This window comes from Phalacrocorax carbo, chromosome 6, assembly GCF_963921805.1.
Source record: "Phalacrocorax carbo chromosome 6, bPhaCar2.1, whole genome shotgun sequence".
Taxonomy (NCBI): Eukaryota; Metazoa; Chordata; class Aves; order Suliformes; family Phalacrocoracidae; genus Phalacrocorax; species Phalacrocorax carbo.
Genome location: NC_087518.1, coordinates 9,224,620 through 9,245,811, shown reverse-complemented (window position 1 = coordinate 9,245,811; position 21,192 = coordinate 9,224,620). Strand labels below are relative to the sequence as shown.

At 46.9% G+C, this 21,192-nt stretch overlaps 1 protein-coding gene across 8 annotated transcripts in view; it reads right to left on the bottom strand.

The window, feature by feature from the left end:
• The window catches only part of CADPS (calcium dependent secretion activator), a 225,309-nt gene that overhangs the window by 114,297 nt on the left and 89,820 nt on the right, over positions 1-21,192 (bottom strand). For all 8 annotated transcript variants that reach the window (XM_064453572.1, XM_064453576.1, XM_064453573.1 and 5 more), the window contains exons 6-7: positions 20,606-20,727; positions 2,259-2,370 (exon numbers count right to left, since the gene is read on the bottom strand). In XM_064453572.1, coding sequence (XP_064309642.1) covers positions 2,259-2,370; positions 20,606-20,727 — 234 coding nt within the window. The remainder of the gene's footprint in view (positions 1-2,258; positions 2,371-20,605; positions 20,728-21,192) is intronic.

Here is a 21,192-nt window from a genome sequence, read left to right as displayed (position 1 = left end):
GGTTGCCAATTTAACACTTGCAATAGAAAGTGGGCATTGTACATGCCTGGCAGAGCACAAAGCCGCTTCTCAAAGGGCAGCTGAGCATGGGTGTTTTTGTGTATAAAACCTGCTTCCTTTCTCTCTCCGTGCAGACAGGCTCATGCCCACTCCAACAGCTAAACCAGGGACTTAGCACACTCCTGATTTCATTATTTCATTGAAAAAGAAATCCCGGGGCAGCCTGAGCAGACACGTGTCATCTCAGCCACTCCGGGCACACCAAGCATCCCTTTGAAGTTTGTCCGACTGAAAGCACTGGTGGCCCTGGGCCAGGGGAAATCACCGCCCGGTTCCCTGCACTAGCCACTGCTGGCCCAGATCCTTCAGACTGCACAAGCTCAGAGCTGAGGGATGGCTTCCTGCTGGACCAGGAATTAAAGTGCATTGGTGGGGCTGGCTCATCAGAATTTCAGGGCAAGAGGGGTTGCTTTGGGGCCTGACATCTTTCTCAGAACAACATGCACAGCTAATTGCTTCCCGAGACCAACAAAGTCAGCACTGCTTATGGATGCCAGTGGAAACAAGATGTACAAAGCAAGCAGGTCTACACCAAGTGTAACCATTCAGGGAAAAAAGCCCTGAATGGCATCGCGGCTGGCCGGGTGAAAAGCTCTGCTCAGCATACTGCAGTGGATAAAGGCAAGAGTGCCGGGCTGTTTGAAGAACGAGGTTTTGAAAATAATCCTGAAAAATGCTGTGCAGCAAAGCAGCTGTAGGTCTTCAGCTGGAGTACTGCAGTCTGGTGGGGTCACCCTCTTCATGAAAAAAGGAGCCAGACAGGGAGAAAGGAAGAATCAAGGTGTGGATGAGGAAAGTCCAATGGGGCTGTGTCTCTTTGAATAGAAGACTGAGAGGAGAAAAGAAGGTGTAGCTTTGCTTTTCTCTCTCTCAAGTGCAAGAACAAAGGATGTTACATGAACATGAAAACCTAAATAGCTAAAATGAACATAAATTGTATGAGACAAAAATCACATGCAGCACTCTCCACCATAAAAATATAAATGAGATCAACAGCTCACTAGGACCTGGAAAAACATTTGGCACTTGTATGAATAGGATGAATAAAAACCCAGGTTAATTAGGACTTTGTTTTATGGACACAGACTCTCCTGTGTCAAGGCACAAGCAGCCATGGAGTTAGCAAGAAACACCCCAAAAGGTTAGTCCATAATTGTAAATACCATACTTGGGCTTGGCACAGGATCAGTGGCTTTCTTGGCTATGGCTTTGTTGGCCAAGTAGACAAGCCGGAGAGCAAGGTGTGCTGCAGAGATGGGCAGACAGAGCCCAGGCTGCTCCTGGAGATCGCTCAGACCACACTGAGCTGTGACATGGGAGGTGCCAAGCCCATGTGTAAGCTGCAGCCTCTCTTGCTGTGAACTGGTTTTCATGGGGTCTTCACACCCTTGAAGAGCTGAGGAAAGGATGGCAGGGAGTTTGCTGCCAGTTATGCCTGGGGCCAACACAAATTACACAGCTGCAAAAAAATCCATGGAGACTAATTGAAGTGTCCCAAAGCCACAGAAAAATCTCATCCACAGATATTCTGGAGCTGTGGGCTGCAGCAATGGAGGGCCACCAGTCCCAAGGTGCTGGTTTAGGGAGCACAGGTGAGAGGCAGAGATGGGGCAGGAAGGTTGCCTCTGTGGCCAGTACCTCAGGAATCTGAGGTCTTTAACACCATTGATGGAGGAAATGTACCCCCACATTCCACTCCCCAGTCCAGCCCCACTGAAGCCACAATCCCTGAGGGAGCCAGGATTTCAAGGCCTTTGCAGCAAGTACTGCAGTCAGTGCTTTCAAATGCTCAAACCGTGCACCGGCTGCTCAGCAGATAGGAGAGCAGCTTAACGCTCTCTTGCCAAACTTAAATCCCTTCTTTTTGCTTCAGCATAATCCCCTTTTCTGCCTCAGGAATGTCCATTTCCGTAAGCAACTTCTAAGGCTTTCCGGACTGCCAATATCACACACAAGATCCTCTGCCTTTGCGGAGTGCAGGCACAGCCAGCTGAAATGCTGCCATTACAAACTCACAACAAAGACAGCATGCGAGATGCACTCCTTTCCAGCAGTGGAGAGCTTGCTTTTTTCCCTCTCTCCTGAAGCTTGGCAAAAAAGCAGAGCATGTTGTGCTCCAAAGATATTTCCGTACAGGAGAGATTTCTCTAGAAAAGCAGGGCCAGAAGGAAACATTATTAAACTCAAAATCTCCTTACCCTCCCAAGCTCTTTGTCCTCCAGAGCCAGCACTCCTGTGCTCTCCGTGAACAGCTTCACCTTCACTGCAGGAAGCGCGTGTGTTGTCGTGAAGTCTCCTTGGGTGCCCCAGCTGCGAAAACGGAGAGAAAGATGTTCAGCTCCACCGACAGGTCAGCAGTGCTACACCTTGGGAGTGCAATAGTTAAACAAAAATGTCCTGTCTGGCACAAGCCAAAGTGGCTGGGATGTCTGAGTGACAAGGGCATTAATTATCTTCTTGGAGGAATGTGGCACAGATGTTTGAAAAACCCACGATGGTTCTTTGGGGAAAAAAAAGAGTATTTGGGAGCAGCATGAAACCAATTTAAGAGAACTTTTTTATTTAGAAAGAACATAATGTCTCCTGCAGCGACAGCCTGTATAGTCACAACAGAAGTTGAGGATCGAGGACATCTGCACCTAGGACATCTGCAATCGCTCATGCCTCTGCTCCTCTCTTGGCTAATTAACCTCTCCTTTCCAGGTTGACAGTGAGGTTTGCTTCCTCTGAAGAAACCCCAATCTAACCTGGTTCCTCTTCCAAATCCCAACCCCAGCCCAGATTTAAGTTCAAGCCATTACGCCTAAAGTAATCCTAGTTTGCTGGGACTGCAGAGCAGGACACTGGCTCCTTGGGGACGGGACAGCAGTGGCCAGGAAGCGGCCACCTCTCCAACTACGCAATCAACTGACACCACTGTCTACTATTTGTACACCCTGAGTCATCTCCTGGCTGGTCCTGTGGCTTGGAAAGCAGTGCTATGGAGGCTGAATGACCCACAGTATGTGAAAACCCCCTCTAAACATGCACGTTTTTAGAAGACATCTCCAGATGTGCAGAGAACATGAACCCATTCCATGTGGGACCCTCCAGTCACAGGGTCCCAGCCACATTCTGCCAACATCTATGGCCAAACTTGCCATTTTAAGCCTTAGAAGGGGATCCCACCCTATTGCTGACCTTCCCCGCATGAGTGTGGGAACTGCCACAGCCCTGCAGCCCACTGGAGGGAGGTCTGGGGATGGGCCTGAGTATCTCACGCTGGAGGATTGCTCTCTGGCCCTGAACACTTGGGGAAGCTTTGAGGACAGAGTGCCAGTTTGGCCACAGCCCTGTCCCCATCCCAGCAAGCAGTGTGCTGCAGCGGGAGCCGCTGCCTGGTGGCACCAGCGAGGGCTCACCTGAGCTGTGCTGGTGAGCATCCTCGTGGGGTTCTCTTAAAGATACCTGGAACTTAACCAGCAGTCAGCTTGGATTTAGAGAGATAAAAGGGAAAAGAAATCTGTGAAATATCAAGTCTGTTCAACATCCTAAGGGCCACGGCTTTTCAAATAGGCTCACGAAGCGCCGCCACAAGTGGTGCCACTCACACCAGCATGTCAAACTTCTCACCTATGCTCAGGTTTCTGAGATACAGGAAAATGCCCCTCTCTGGCAAACAGGCACAGATGAAGAGGATTACAGAAAAAAAATTAAGTGGAATTTGAACTAATGTAAGCTTTAAACAATTTTGAAAGTAGCAGAGAAGAAAATACCTTCTGCACTAAGGGGTAAAAAGTCATGATGCTTTTATGTTTGAGACTTCACAGCTGTATTTCAAGCTTTGTTTCTACAGTGTTAGAAACTCATTAAAATAAAGCCAGACAGAAACTACTGTACAGAGCTAAGCAAAGTACTCCTAAAACTGCACTTGCCCTTGTTAGCAGGGAAGAGCTCAGTCAAAGATGAAGGGCAGGGGGAGGACTGGGGAAGAGTGCCCCACTGCAAGGAAGATGCTCCCGACCATCCGATCATGCAGAGGCCAAACGTGAAACTAGCAGATAAAACCTGCTCTTTTTTCTTTTTTGTTCTCTGTCTTTTTTTTTTTTACAATTCATTGTGAGCCAGATTTCTATGTTGTTCCCAGAGACCCGGAAAATTCATCACACTTCAAAACTCATGCAAAGTGTATAAGCAAGCTTGAAGAATTATCACAGACAAGGTGCTTCTTGTACAAGTGTGCCTAGAGCAACACCTCTGAGTGATGTGATGGAACACACACTGCAACCTAAAATACTGCAAGTCAGATGAGAGATTATACCACATCTCACTAACCGCCTCTATTCACCCTCACGCTGTTAATGACACTTTCTCATTTTACACTCTCCTCAAAATAGATCCTCTGCTGAAGAAAGGCAGTTCCCTTGAAATGACTGTGAAAGGCTCAAATGACTTGTGGTCCAGCGTCTAGATGTTCTTCAAACACAAATAACAAACAGCAGGTTTTGCATCGGGGAAAAATAATTTACTCCTTCCTGTGCCCAGGGAGTACGGTTCTATGCTTTGCTCTCCGCTGAGCAAATCTTGTCCGACCCAGCTTAGCAGAGGAGTGGGTTCAGCACAGAGCTGATTAACAAACTCAGTTTCTTCATCAGCTTTGCTCTGAAGTTTTCTCTCCGGTGTCACAGTTCCACATGTTGCATCTTTTATAACAATGCATCAAACTGCCACCAGTGCCAGGGAGCAGAGGTTTGGCATAAATTATCTACAGCACTACAGGTCCAGTCAGATCCTCAATATTACACCTTTTCATGTATGAGCCATCAGGTACCTAATAAATGTTTCAAGCCTAAGAACCAAGAAACGACCTTATTTTCTAATTGCAGCTTCAGGTCACAGGTTATGTTTTCTCCCTTAAAAAAATGCATTGTCACTAGCAGGGAAAGTAGGAAGATAATCTTGTTTTGGGTAAGAGACAAAACTAAGAAAATATCCAACCTTACACTGTGTATTTTGACAGCATCTGCTTTATAGAACTCATATCTCTGTTTACTATTAAAAAGCTCTTATTTGCTGAAGCATTCCCAGACCATATGTTATCAACAAATGTTACTAACCAAATACAAACAGTAATTTTCATTAGGTTTCCTTCATGAGAACAACATCAACCACAAAGGGAATAAATGTTTCAAATGACAGTAAACATACATAGCAAACCCTTGACAACACTGTGGTGCTTACATATTCATACCCCAAAAGCCCTGAAAAGATCCACACCAACAAATAGAGACCCTCAGAAGTTGGGTTTTGCGCAGGTTGAAGCCTGCGGTGATGTCATTAGTTGCCATAGTGACGCTCAGCATAAGGCCATATTTCATGTCACTGAAACATCATTTGTATTCAGTCTAAGTACACAGTTTATCTGTGCTGTGTATTAAATTATTGTTCAGAAAATTAGCTCTGGACAGTAGTTAGGTATTAAGATCTTCTGAGGGACTAACAGTGTAATGGTTTCATTTTCATATTTAATAATTAAGCAGGTTATCGCTGCAGGAGTTTATTTGTTGGCAAAGGGCGTTGGACAAATCTTCTCATGAAGCAGCCATGCTATCTTGTCGCCATATCACAGAGCTCAAGCTTACACTTCAGAGCAATAATACATCTGCAAATGAGGATCAATAATGTCATTCTGGCCAAAAACATATATATACACACCAGAAAAAAACAAAGATACAAGCAGAAAAGTCCTGACAATACTTTCACAGTTAGGACCATATTAACTGTCTGATTCCCTCCTGAAACCTTCAGCCCGGCATTCCTTACTGCCCAGTGTATCCCAAAGCCTGGAGCTGGCCAAGAAATGCTGCCATGCACAATGACTTTGCTAGAATTAACGCCCTATTTATCACATCTGTGCTGTTCCAGTGACAGCCGTAGGATCTGCTTGCATCTCCAGGGTTAGTTTGGCATCAAACTTAGGATAAGTAGCTGAACTCTTCTGGCTGCAAAGAGCTAGAGGATGAGATATGTCCCAGGTGCTAACTTGATAAATGCTGGCCCTTGTTTTACCTTTTACAAGCAAAATAAGTAGATCATCGCTGTAGACTTTGTGTCTATGGATTCACCTAGAGGTGCCATCACAGTTACTAACCTAACAGCCTAAAGCACTGAGATTTTTTTCTGAATGAAACATAAAATGACACATATCCAGAGGGCGTGAGTAGAAGGTGAAGAGAACAAAGGAGGAAGGGTCACCCTTGTCTCCCACTACCTCCATGGGCTTGTCTAATGTGGAGCACTTGAAGGATGGGCCTACCTGTCTGATTTCAGGAGCATTTGGGAGCTCTCACAGGCGCTGGCCTGACTGGCACATGGAGAGAAAGCGATGCCACTGCCGATACAGGTGCCAGGCTGCTCAGACCAAGTTGCTGTCAGCTGTTTCAAGCCACACATTGGCAATCTTCTGGCAAACCTTCAAGCTGATGCTACTCAGCCCTTCCCACTTATGGACAAAACAAGTAAGAAGACCTAGCCTCCTCACACTGCCAGCTATTTTTCTCCACAATATCCCACTTATGTGGCCTAATCTGCAATTTTCTCAGCTGTCCTTTGACATTGACTTAATCATTTCTATTCACCTCTTGCCTGTAAATTCCTCTAAGTGAAACTTTAGTACCCATGACCTTCCCAGACGTGAACATAACATGTTAGTACCCAGGAGAATGCATTAAATTCTTCCATTTGTGTACAAGTCTCCTTAGCGCCTGCCCAATTTGAAACAGTAACCTTTCTTCCATCATTGCTCTTGTAACTTGATCTGGCCAGAACATCGATGTCTGTGATTTCTGTAAATAACGAACAAGTGCAACTGAATTATATTGCTGGGCCATGAATCAGCCCTGCTAACCAGCTCATCCTGTCAGTAGGCTAACATGAGAGCAGCTGGAGAGTGATGTGCTTTCAATGGGGGACATTTAACCATGATCTATGACCAGTTTTCATGGGTTTCTAAATTGCCAGAGGACACCTTTTCTCCCTCTCCAGATATATTTATTAAAACGGGTTTGCTTGCCAGCTTGCATGGAATAAACATGTAAAAAGCAGAAAATAAAAGTAAAAATGTGTATTAAAGGAGAGCTACACTCTTCCCTTGGTGGGTTCACTCCAGGTGTACACAGCAGTATCCCGGGACACAGCACCCCTCTGCGAGAGATTCTGCCCTTCTGCCTTGTCCCTACAAGTTTACTGCTTAAGTAAAAAAGTCTTGCAGAATAATATTCCTGCATGTTGGCCAGATTTGCAGTAGTTTACTGAACTACTGCTCAGTATTGTTTTTCAAACGTAAGGGAACCAGCAGCAATGCCTGTCCCGTCCCAGGCCAGGAGCACGTCCTTGGGAATGCAGAAACATGGAGGCAGCTGCCTCCACCCCGGGAGGGGCACAGCCCCCTAAACCAGCACCCAGGGCCTTCCTGCACCTGGCTGCATACAGAGGCGGGGCGGTCCATGTGAAACACCTTAATACATGTGACTGGGTCTGGGACAAAATCCGCAAAGCCAGCTTAACCTCACTTGCTGTCCTCTGCTGCCAGAATGGGATCTGGTGAGAATGCAATGACCAGCTGCCTCCCTCGCGCGCTGCTGCTTCAGGCAGGAAAGGGTTGTGCTTCATGCACTGCTCTTCATCCACATCCCTCACCTCTTCTCTCCCAGCACCCACACCAGTGTGTCTGTGTCCATCCTGGTGTATATGTAGTTTGGTCTCCAAAGCAATCTGGCTAGTGGAGGGAAGCCCATCAAGAGGGCGGCACAGACAGCAGCCTGATAGACACTGCCTATTTTTTGAGGAAACACGTGCCAGAAAAGACTCCTTTTGCTGTGTCACTGCTTCACCTTGTCTGGCTGTGATGCTTTTAACAAGCCTTGGTTCCCTGGCTTACTGTGGTGCCCAGCCACGGTGCCTCCTGGAGCTGGATCCCGCTCTGGGGATGGAGAGCTCCAACCCCACTTCACCACTGCGCCGAAATGCTATGTACAGTCTCCATTTAGTTTGTCCAGAAATCCTGCCTAACAAATGATGGTTTTCTTTCTTCAGCCACAACTCCCCTCGCATAAGAGACCTTTCCAGGGAGCAGTCATAAATCTTGGGCCATAAATCATGTATGCCTAAAGCTCAAGCACTGGGCAAAATGAAGTTAGAGAAGCAGCCCACCAGACACCCAGCTAACCTGCCTTCACACAGCTGATAGAGTTGGCTACACCTGTTTCTCTAATGTGATGTTAAGGTGTGTTTCATTTTTATGTATTTCTTGAGATACCAGCAAGGAGGAAAATGAAGAGTTTTTAGATGTGTTTAGCAGCTGATTGTACGTGAAGAAGCATGCAGGAAAGCTTTTTAAATATTCTTTAATGCTTTACACATACCAGCCATTCAAAAACATGGAACAGAAGTCGATGACCAAGATTATGGTTATCGGTGATGTTTCTGAACTTCTCTTGCCCCTAGTCTAAGGCTGCAGTTCACAGCCTGACAGCACACACAGACTGACTCAGCTCAACAGCAAAACCTGATGAAGGGATGGCATTAATTCCACCAGGATGAAAACGTTCATTTCATTTTCAGAAATGGGTATTTGTGAACTTCTAGGAATGACATAAATGAGATAACGCTGAGCCCTGAGAGCAGACAGCTCCTCTTTGGGAGTGGTGTTGGTGAGGCACTGAACTGGCAGGGGATGCGGCGGCACGGACGTATCCATGGCACATGGTGGAGGCAGGTGCTCACACCTGCACCAGCTGGGTCACAAAGCAGTCATAGAAGAAATAGGGCATCCCAAAGCCTTCAGGAAAATATGTATTTTTGGCAACTGTCGTGGGCAATGGGCAATAGGTTTTTGGTTTGTGTCTTTAGGATTTGGAAAAAAAACAAAAACAAGAGAAGAATTCAGGTTTTTTTTAGGCTCTCCAAGAAAACCCACAGGCTGGGTCACATAGGTGGAGACCCACGGGGTGCAGCTCCATGCACAATTCCGTTTCAGTGGGGGAATAAACCACAGCCAGTTTGGGGATGCTCAGTTGGGGACAGTTGCAAACTGGTTTGCAACTTACTGCAGTAGGACTACAAACCTGGACTGAGGTCAGCTGAATTCTTCTAAGCATAACCCAGTGGGTGATACACCTTCTCAAGAGATATCATTATTGAAAGAGAAAAAATTATATAGTCAGAACAAAATAGAGCGTGAAGTCACCAAACAAAGAAGAAAGCATGCGCTGCCTGCTCTGCAATGTTCAGCAGGAATATCACTGTGTGGATGAAGTACAGGTTCCTCCACCGGCAGCAGCCATCCGCAGGCAAAACAGCAAGTCATTTAATCCATTTGGTGGTTTTCGTGGGGCTGAGTTTGGATTTTACACGCTGCAGAGGGCCTCAAATGGAACTATGGCTTCAAGGAAAGGATTTGATCTTTAGCTAGCAGGAGAGAATGCCAAGACATGAGACAGATCACATCTGTGGAAAACCCCAAATTTAGGGGACTGTACTACCATGTACACATGCCCGCGTCACCTGCTTTGGGCTTCTGCTATTGTAATAAGGAGAGATCTAATTAATAGTCAGTGTGGTTAAGCCTTAATTTGCCTCATCCCAATTTAGAGGCAGCAAGCAGATGAAATGAAGTTTGCCCCAAAAGAGGCCCTGTCCTTCCACTGCTAAAGAGGGGTGCTGGAGGTGACTGCTGGAGGTGCACAAAAAAGATCTGAAATGAAAATCTCAAAGGATATACATAGATGCAGAGAACCTTCTATGTATCTGCTCGTGCAAAAATGTCTTATGCTTGGAAATTCAACTCAGGTGCTAAGAAAGGTACCTTTCCACCATGCCTCTGGAAACGTACTGAGAACGGTTTGCATCCATACCATGGCTTGTTTCCCAAGAGCTGCTGAGCTTCCTCTGGGATTCCTCCCACGGTAAGAGTTCGATGTGTTTACTCACCTTCAGAATAGGATAACCAAAGTCACCAGACACAGATTGACAACACGGCCTATTTTTGTTCACATTTGTTTCCTCTCCTCCCTTTCCGCTGACAGAACAGCCTTTCAGTCCCATCCCCTCGGAAGAAGCTGAGTTGAAGTGGGAGTGACAGCACAAACAGATTTGATTCCTCCTAGACTTTCCTGCAGAGACTTTATAACGATGGTAAAACCTGCTTCCACTGATGCAGCTACTGTGCAGGTGACTGACAAGTCAGCATCCCTGCATGCATGGAGGTGCTGGCCGGCAGCTGTGGCTGTACCTGCGTCCCCCTGGGGCTACGTAACATGGAGTGAGGCCATGTGTCTGCACAGAGCACTGACATCTTCTCTGATGGGATACAACCCAAGGGCTCACACTGAGTGAATCTATCATTTCCTGTGATGTCCTAATTCCTGCCAAGCATATAACATACCCTCTGCTAAAAAAACCCCCACCATTAGTAATTCTTTTGCTTATAAAAACCATGTTCATTTACCCAAAAACACCACTGCAGAAAGCACTATGGTGTTATCCAAAAAGTGGGCAGAGACAGCATGTCCCTAACCACTGGACTTCTAGCAGCAGCTAAGGATGTCTTCCAAGCTCCAGCATTTCACAGACTGTCCATTTTTTGTTCCCATGGCTCTGATATGAGTGTTATGCACACAGACATCATCTTGCTAAACAACATGCAGCCAGCAGTACCAGACAGCTGACAAAAGGCACCATCTCTCTCTCCAGGAGCTGCAACTCCCACATCCTCAAACTGGCTACAGCAACACTACGGCTGCCGGCTGAGAGAGAAATATGTCTAGGAGAGCATCACATCTGCGTCTGAGTGTGCAAGGTGCAAAAGGAATAGGGTAAAGCTGACAGAAACTGCAGCAAAGCAAAGCCTGTGAAGGTCTGCTCTTAATCTGCTTGTGGCTCACAAGCAGTCCCCGCAGACCCTGTTCCTGTGCCAGCACCATGTCACTCGGCTGCCAGGGCACTGCAGCCAAGAGGAGCTGCTGAGGCCGACAGCACAGCTTTAGGAACCCAAAAAAGGATGATCTTTGCTATACAGAAAATGCAGAGCTTGATTTCAACATGAAGTGTTTCCCAAGCATAGCTGATACGCAGGGGGAGTGTTATGGGGAAGTTGTAAGAAGGGATGGGAGATAGATTTAATCACATAATAGCTATTTACGGCCACGAGATGGCATTCCTGCCCCAGAGATATCCCTGTGCCATGCTTGTACCCGGCCCAGCCTCACCTCCTGTGCCCAGGACCACACACCCCTCCCAGTCTGCTGCAACCCAGCCTGTGCTTTACTGCAGAAATCCCGCGGCTGGTTTGGACGAGAATTTATGGCAATGCTATTCACCACAATCCTCGGGGTATTAATAGGGAAAATAAGTAGCGTGATTAACTTAGCATGATTTAAATGATGACTGCTTTTCAAATGCCCTGTGCTCTCACTTAATAGTATGATATTACAATTAGAGGAGAAAAGCTCAGCAGGAGGACATGGAAATGTAAGCCCAGCAACCTTTTACTAGGAGGTCTGAAATGAAAGAAAAATTGCTTTTACAAGGGCTGCCTACTCTGTGTGCTTTATCAGTATATCAGCTTGGGATACAGTATGAGTTTCATTCATGAAATGGGTCTGTGTGCATTTACTATCTGTGGTTGTTACTACTTCTTGTATAAGGTGACTGCAATGCCACGCATGTGCTAATCAAAGCTTCCTTTGGCCAAAGATGCTCCACTGAACCAGCCACAGAGCTGCTCATTTCACAGAATAATTAAATTCAGATGTGGTTAATCACTTCTATCAAATCTTATCACCCTGGAAGAAAACACAACTGCAAAGGACTGCGGCTAGTTAAGGGCTGGTTATGATTTAGAGTTACTAAGGCCATGCACTGCCAGCTTTACAGAAAGTCAGTGTCTCACAAGCACAGACCATGGAAAAGGAGGCAGCAATCCTCTGCCTGAAAATACAGGTTACTGGTTTTGTGACAACATAGTCTAGACCCTCCTTTATAAAATTCAGTAGAGGAGAGCAGTGAAATATTTCCTAAATGTAAACAAAGCAGAAAATGGCACAAGGTACCCCTCCAAAATCAGCTAAAGAGAGGAACAAGAGGTGTGAGACCATCTCTTGTTGTGCCACCACTCACGTTTTTGCTGTTCTATATTCTTCTAAGCCAGGACCCAGGACAGGAAGCCCAGAGCCAGCCAAGTACTTGGGATGGGGTTTGACTTGCCTAATGTCTGATGGCTAGAAGCAAAGTCATCCTGGCATCTCCTGAGCCAGTGGGGATGAGTGGGCACTTCCAACAGATGATGTCCACTCAGCAATCTCAGTCACGAGCATTTTCTCTGCTGTGAAATAGAAGCATTGCCCTAGTTTCATGGATGGGAAACCCAAAGTAAGGACTGGGCCAGCCACTGGCCCAGGGACACACAGCCACTGAGAAGAGCTAGAGCAGATATGGTAACACCGTGTCCTGTTTTCTCCATGGGACATCCATCCCTAGGCATGCATTTTGCATCTCTGGCCTGACAATGATCGCAGGGCCTAGATCGCAGTTGCTCAGCAACCCCTGACTTGCAGGTCTTCACCCTTCCTTCAGCAACCATCAGGGGCTGGTGAGCCCTCTTCCCACATCCTGAGGGACCCCGCAGCTGCAGTGGCTGTGTCCAGGTGCTGGGATCCCCCTTTTCACCTCCTGTAAGCCATGGAGTGGGAGTTGCTGCAGATGCTCTCACCTTTATTTGCCTAGAAGGCCTTTTGGCAAAGGTGTGAAAGACTGGTGAGGCGGGCAACACACTCCTGTGTGCTGTGTCCTGCCCTTCATGGACTTTGTCAATCTGAAACATCTTGGACTTGCTCTGGAAGGGGTTCAAGGAAATGTTGCTGTGTCCCTCTGCACTCCAGCCATGTTTGCAAGCTCCTCTCTCCACAAGCATGCCTTGTCCTCTTTGCCCATGTAGTGACAACAATACGAAGCTCCCTTTAACTGGTTTCACACATAGTACTGCTGTTCATTGGGAGACCTAGCACATTAACAAAGGCAACAGGCACCCCTACCTTCATTTCACAGAAAGGGCAACTAAAATGTTGAGAAACCACTGTCAAGGTTGGCCTTCCCATTAAACCATTCCTGCTTCCAGGTCTCTGTCCAGACAGAGAAGGCACAGCACCAGTTCTTTAAAGCAGTGTCCCTACACTTCTCTGCAACCAGCAATTGCAGTACCCCTCATTAAATAACAATGTGCACTACCTGTACACAGCAATTGATAAATAAACCAACAACTGAGCACTTTTCACATGTCTTTCCACCCTTCCCTTGGCAAGTGACATGCCAAACTTGCACTAAGGCATGGCTTACTTTCTTTTAAAACACCAACCATGAGCATTAAACAAGACTGAATGTATTCCACGACTTCTGTTTCACAGTCCTCCTCTTAATTTAGCACTATTTCAGATCACTGAATCTCAATCTCATTTCAATGTCCTTTTAAAAGGTCTTTACTATCCCATCTTAAGGTTGCATGCATAGGAGTGATGAAGCAGACGGGTGTCAAAGAAAATTGCCTTGGGCATCATCACACCTTCTGCAATACTTAAATTGGAATGCATGTGCTATCACAGGAATACATAATTCCCAAATGCATAGGAACACTGAAGAAATTAGGCAGCTGGCAAGAAAAGAGAGACATCCATCTGTGAAACAAAAGGTGCATGAGCTCAACCCTTACTAGACATCAGAGAACCCATGCGAAAGCAATGTTATGTATGCTCTAAAAGGCAGGGAAAACAGCCAGAGCTCGCACTTACTCGATACCAGAGAACTCAGCTACATGAGGTAAGTCTATAATTCTTCAACACAGTTTCTAGTGTAACATTCAGCGAGCCGAAGAGAGGAGGGACCGCACCCGAGACCTTTGGGAGTAGGACCATACCTGGGATCACCATCTGCAGTCCCAGCAGACTATCTCACTGCTGTCCAGCGGCTGCACCACGGCAGTGCGGCCATCTGATACTCACGGTAGGGAAACACCTATGGGGCCTTGCCTTGACTGTGGGGAAAAACTCAGCTGCTTCATCTAAAGCAGATTTTTTTGTAGAACCATTCCTGCACAGCAGCTACAAGGAAGCATCAGAAGTGGTTCTGAATTTCTAATTAAAAAGGCCACTAAACTACTTGCATGAAGACTTCCCATAATAGATCACATGCTTGCACCTGGGTAATAACTTTTTAGTGCCTTTTTTGCTGTGCTTAATGACTTGTCCACAGACTCCACTTTCAAAAATGGGATGTCATAGCATAAATCTCAGGAGCATTATGCAAATACTATCACACATAAAAGGGGATTTGAAGAGCAGGTCAAACTGAACTTACAGCAGAACCCTTCAGGTGCAAAGCCGTGCACAGTCTCGTCGGAAAACTGGCTCCTGGGCATGTTAAATAGCTGTAAGTGAAGAAATCCTGTGTAGGGGATTTGGACACCACTTTGTACCCTTCAGCCCTAGACAGGGGGGGCTAAAAGCAACTCCCCTGAAGTTCCTGCCCCTGTCCTTGTCACCTCTTAGCCTGGCAGCATCATGGGCTCAGAGCATCTGCACTGTGCTCGCAGAAAGCAAAGCCAAAGGTCTCTCCTGGAAGACATTTCCACAACAGATGCCTCGGAACAGACTGACCCTCTGCTCAGACCCTCACCCCAGAGACGAGGGCTGCATCTCAGAAGTGACGGTGTCTGATGACAGCTGTACCTGGGGCTCAGTCACCTACTTTGACACATTCATAAGGCTCCTGGAGGTTTCCTAAGGAAAAAGAGCTGTAAACATCTGCACAACTCTGAAATGAAATCATGCAACTGGAAAGGCACGCCAATCAGTCTGGGTAATTAAGACAGCTTATACTTAATGCTGACTGAAGCCAATTAGAAGAGGGGGGAGGAAAAAAAAAAAAAAGAAAGAAAAAAAAAGCCGCTATCTCCTAAAATTCCCTTTTGCTTTCTTTTTTACCCAGCATCATGAATTTTGCATACACAGGGCTTAGGTGGGAATGCAAACCTAAATATGAATGACTGATTAAAACCATGTAGCCACACAGGTCTTCTGCCTGAGCTTTGTCGTGGTGTGATACCTCTGCAACACAGCGGCAGCTCCGAGCGTAGCATGGGTTCAGAGCACCCAGCTGAACTCATGGGAACCCATGGGAACTCTATGGCGGCTGATTCTCCTGCCTGTCTGCAGAGCCTGCAGGGCTGTCACAGCAGCCAGGACAGCGATGCTAAGAGCGGTGGCCAGCCTCCTGGACCTCAGATCCACACATGTCTGGAAGAGACCTACCAGGCACGGCACCAACAGCTGTACTGAGGGATACACAACATGAACTATAGGCTAAACTCTGCTCTCACTCGCATCAGTATAAACCCCTTTAGTTTAGTGGAGTCAAATTTGTTCCACAGCATACAGAATATTTATTTGTAATTTATACATCTTGAAAGGACCTTTCTCTTTTTACCATGGGGAAGTGTTCACGTGTCCCAACTAACCAGGACAGCAAAACACTGAGTGCAACAAAATGCTCTTATCATGCTCCTACTTTGTGCAAAGCCACTGAGCATCACTTCAAACTCCAGGGCCTGAGGCAGGGGATTCCCGAATGAAAAGACCAGATTTTCCCCTTCTGCAAAGAGAGAGAGGGCATCCCTGCTTGCCAGCCTCCCTTCCTGCAGGGCTCCTCCATTTGCTGCTCAGTGCCCATCTCCCAGCAGGACACAGTCACTAGATGGTGCTGAGGAAGGATGCTGTGGTATTCCTGTCCCTCTTCATGGTCAGGCAGAGGGCTCCGCTGGATGAAGCACACCAATTTGAAATGGAGACCCTAGTCGAGTGATAAGCTTGGAGGGTTTGGTGCAGGGAACCAAACAAGGGCAGCCTGTCACAGCAGAGATAAGCAGCTGAGCTGTCAGAGCACCTTGAAAGCAAATAAATCAGGGAGCAGCATCAGGAGCAAGCACAAAGATAAAACAGGGCACCCTGTCTCCTAGCCTGGTGGCTAAGGGAACGGAGATGGAGAGGTTTAAAAGTTTACCAAAGACATTACTTTATCAAGAGTGAATTTCTAGAGGGAGCATGAGGTCCAAGCTCTTGGTCATGACAAACAACATAAGAAGTGACATGGAGTTGGATGAGACCAGTTGAGTGTCCGCTCTCCAGCACTGCCCTATAGTACACGCTTAAGAAAACTGCAGGGAAAAAAACAAAACAGGCAATAAAGCGTGATCTTTTCTCCTTCAAAAACAGTAAGCTCCATCCTCACTTCTCATACTCTAAGCCACTGCACCGACCCTTGCACTAGTCCTAGAGAGGCTGCTCTGCAGGGGCATTATTTAACCTCCAAATTAAGGCATGTCCAGAGTCAGAGGAGCAGCCTGCACCTCTGTCCCTTCTTGGGCATGCCAAAATGCCCAGACAGGCTGGCCACATTCACTCCCAACTAGCTATTTACTGCTTTTAACCCAAATGGTTTGGCTGAGTTCAATGCACATGATTCTCACTACTGTGAGCCAGAGGGGAATGACACTTATCTGCACACTGAAATACAACCAGGTAAATTTACAGCATTTATTTACAAGGCACATAGGATCTTGCTGTTGCTTCGGTCTCTTTGTTTTCTTGTGTTCTGCTCATGTCAGAAAAAGGCAATATGATAAGAAGATGAATCACTGGTACAGCCCATAAGCACTGCTACAAGCACACGTCACTTTAAATATATCCGGCAGCCTCTTTAGAGACTGTAGGACAGGGGTGCTGTGGCTGGACCCTTTGTGCTATTCCCAGACCCCCCAGCAACCTTGTTCTCAGGCCATGCAAACAGCAGCATTACTAACGCAGCTCCTGGAAGGGAAATGCTGGAGATGTGCAGAGCCGCCTCACGCCCTGTGCTTTGCAGAGAGCAGGGATCAGGACAACGTGCAGGGAAGAGGAGCAGTATAAAACCCCCAAAGATCTGCAAGAATACAATTCCAGCATGAAAAGCAGTAAAATCCTGCTTGCATTCGGATTTGGGATATTTTGTAGAGGCATCTGTGGGTTAGGGCATAATACAAAGGCTTTTTCTTACACAACTTATTAAAGGCACTAATAATAATACACTGCAAGCCTGATCTGAAATAATCCTTGCTATTTCAGGTCTGGCTTTCTTTAGCACTGTGCCGTCCTCTGTACCCGCGCTGAGGCAGATAATCCTTACATGAAGGGATTGGGCTTAAAATGTCAGGAATCCAACATGGAGACTGAGAAGAAATAGAAGACCAGTATTTACTGCCATGCCGAGAGCCACACTCCTCACATGCAACTCATCTGATTGCTTGGTATGGGTGGCTGCTAACCTTGCTTCCATCCTGCCTCTTTCAAGATCTACAAACAGGATGCAAGCTCCAAAGTCACTGTGATGCTTCCAAACATCTGACTGGCAAAAACTGCTGATTTTATAGCAGGGAAGACAAAAGGTTAATCTCTCGCATCCCTAGACCAGTGCCTTTGGAAATCCTTCCTTGGCTGGGAAATTGCCTTTTTCTGTTAGGGGTGTGGACCCCAGGTTAGCACCCCTGGCACGGCATCGAGCTGAAGAGCAGCCATGGCCACCAGTGTGCTGCAGCCTGGGCTGAGAGCTGGCATTTCAAGGACACGTGAGAATACAGTGAACAACTCCATGAGTCATTTTTAGGTAAAAAGATGTCCTACAAGGTCACGTGGCCCTGTGACCCTCTCCTTTCCACCTCTCCAGGACACAGGGCTGTCGTAAAAAAGGGAAGTCTTCCAGTGAATCTTATTGTTCAAATGTATTTTTTTCCCTTGGTATGTAGGAGAAATTTAGCCTTTTGTAGCCTGAAGAGCCTCCAGACAATGGCAAAACTGAATTTCAGGCAGTTTGAAGAGTTACAGTTTAATCTGAGAAAATACTGCTTGTTTCTAGAACTGCATTCACCCCATTTTCTGTGTACAGGCACTTAACCCGCATTTCTAGTTTTTGAGCCTCTGAGATAGGAAAGTTTTGGGATATACAGGGGTAACCTGCTTCAGTATTTACACTGTCATAGTGCTGAGGCTCAAAATCCCCACAGCGTGCTCCTCATCCCTAGGCCAGGCAGCATCCCCTGCCAAAGCATACAAAACCTGGGATGCCTGGGGAGCAAGCTCCCCTGGAGAGCGGTCCCGCATGCTTCTGCTGATCTAGTGCCTTTATCAGTAAGCATTTTGCTCATGATAAAAAGTACACAAGCAAATGCGGTGTGAATGACCTCGGTGAGAGTGATGTCAGCATCTAAAGAGACACTCCAGAGGGCTGTTTTGGCTGACCACGGGTATTTGTCTGCAAGGCAGCATAGCTCAAAAGTACACCAAAGACTTCTCTGCGCTATTTCTATCACTGCCCTCATTATCGAAGTACCTGAGGGCCTTCAGGTGTTGTACTGAGCAACATACAAACATGTCACATCTGGTTCGTTCTCTCCTTCTCTTCTGAAGAGTAGAATATGAGTGCGGTAAATTGCTTTCACAGGGCTTTGGTTTTCCCTGCCTGGGCTATTGTGTCTGGGAGGGGAAATAAGGTGAAAGAAGCACTTCTAATGCAGCAAAGGAAAAAGGATGAGCTTTCTGTGATGACCTCTGGCTTCCGTGGAAGGTAATTCTGGAGCCTTGGCTTGGATGGTCTTTGGTTTTGGAAGTAAAACGTCTTAGGACACTCAAGCAATCCAACTGTCAAACCTACTCCCCTCCAAAGGCTTTTCCAAAGGAATCAGCCCAAGTGATGGAGCAAACCAGGAGACTTCAAGCCCGACTCGCACCTCTACAGAAAGCCAGTGCAGAAAGAGGATGAGTGTGATGGACTTGCATAACTTGTATCATGCCGCAGCATTCAGCATTGGCTGCATTTTCCTGAGGGCTGATGGCTTCATGCCCAGACACTGTACGTTTCATTATGATAAAAAGACCCACTCAATTAAAGAGCTCACTCTTGCAGCCCTTATTTTCAAAACAACACTTGTATAAACAGTCCTATGGCTGACAGCAAGAAGGCTTGTGTAAGGAAGGTCGGACCCTTTGAGCAAAAGTCGGATGAAGAGACCAAGCTAAACAAGCACATGTAACCCAGCAGAAGTGTGCTTTTCAGTATGGGTAGTAGTAATTTCCCCTAAATAGAGCCCAACTTTCTCCACTGAAGCAACAAAAATACTTAAAATAACTACAACTGCAGGTTCTTATGGAAATTTTCTTCCAAGCACCGCTCTCCTACTTCCTTCTCTGAAGCAGATTTCAAAGTGTTTTGAAAAGTAAGCCAGGCTGCAGCACTTTCCCTGATTGGGAATATTGTTTTTAAACCGCTTACTGCAGATTCCTGCTCTTCCAGTACAGCGCAGGGTGTAAGGCATCAGCAGTTTCTGTGCCTCTGTGGGAGAACAACCACCCAGGGAAGGCAGCCTGCCTTCGGCTCTGCTCTCCTCCTGCCTGCATCAGCCAGCCTTGAACCATTTGCCTGCAGTGCTTGTGCACTCACATGTAACACGCTGGGTGTTCTTGGCTTTCCTTCCACAAGCTTGGGAAGCACCTGATGAAGCGCCACTGGGGACCGGTCACTTGCAGGGAATGGGATGTGGGAACAGAGAGGGAATATCCCAACAGCATCCCCTCCTGCACTGCTGCCCACCGCCGGAGGAGGCTTCGTATCACCTTGGCAATTCCCTACTGTGAGGGAATTCCCCACTGAGAATTTCATTTAAGTGTGAAATCTCCACAGTGGAAAACTGCCTCAAATCCATATGGATAGTATTTCAAGTTAACTAATCCAACAGATTGGAAAGGAAATAAGCCATTCACCTTTTTCTCCTTCCAAATTAACAAAGATCAATCAATATTAACAGGCATGTAACAACATCTGGGAAAACAAAAAAGCCAAGTATGGGGCCAAGGCTGGGGATCTGGGGACCAGGTCAAAGACGGCAGAACAAATCTCTGCCCGTGAACTGGACCAGGGCAGAGTGGCCTCAGGTAAAGTTTTAACTGGGTGACTTGAAGCTTTCTCCTGCTCTTCTCTTCTGCCTCTGTCTGTGGCTGCTGGACCATGTCCATGCCAGCTGTTTCCCTTTCTCATAGGACCGCTGAAACCCTGACAGTGAGGACAAGCTTACGTACCTACATCTGATGGCACCAGTTCAGATGGACACTCAGACAAGTATTTATCTAAGCACATGCTTAACTCCATCCCTATTTAGCAAAGTACTTACGTATAGGCACAAATTTATGCTTCTATGGCTACAAGAGACATAAGCCTGTTATTAACACTTTTTTTTCTCAGTCAGGGCTTATGTGCCATTCTTAGTTGCAGGACGACACTCTGCATATGCGAAGGCCACGTTTCTCCTCTTCTTCTCAGAATCCCCTCTGGCCTGTCCATGCAGGAGCCAGAGCTATCCGCAGAGGCTTAGCAGCGCAGAGATGGGGCAGAGATGGGGCATGGTGGAGAGAGCAAAAGGCCAAGCAAGACTTACGTTGGCTTTGAGGCTTCAGCCTGGTCAGTCTGCAGTTTCTCCCCACCTTCGACTTCCATGGTGCAGTACACAATGCGGTTGGGGGCCAGTGACTTCAGACCCTGCACCTCCATGATGACAACCTGCAGGGCGAAGAAAAAGGAGTGTAAGAGGATCAGCCTTCTTCAGATCTCACTCTGGCTGCTGAACCTGTGGGGTCAGCCAGTGCTGGGGTCCTCCACATGCTGCTGGATGTTCATGGTGGCAGGTGGGCAGGGACAATGGCATTGCCCAGGCTCAGCAGGGACCGTGGCAGCCAGCGAGGTCTGTACGGAGACTGGGACATAGGCTGCACATAGGCTAGTTGAATCCCTTGGCTGCCCAGAGCTGTACCAAGCTTCAGGAGATGGGCCTCACAGACATGGTCCTGCCCCACCTAAAAGTGCCTTAATATGTGAAATCCAGGAAAAAAAGCACACATCTACTCAGCTTGTGCCAAAAGCCTATTTTAAAGATTAATCATAGAGTGGTTTGTGTTTGACCTTTGAAGAATATTAGTCCAACACCCCTGCCATAGGCAGGGACATCTTTCACTAGATCAGGTTGCC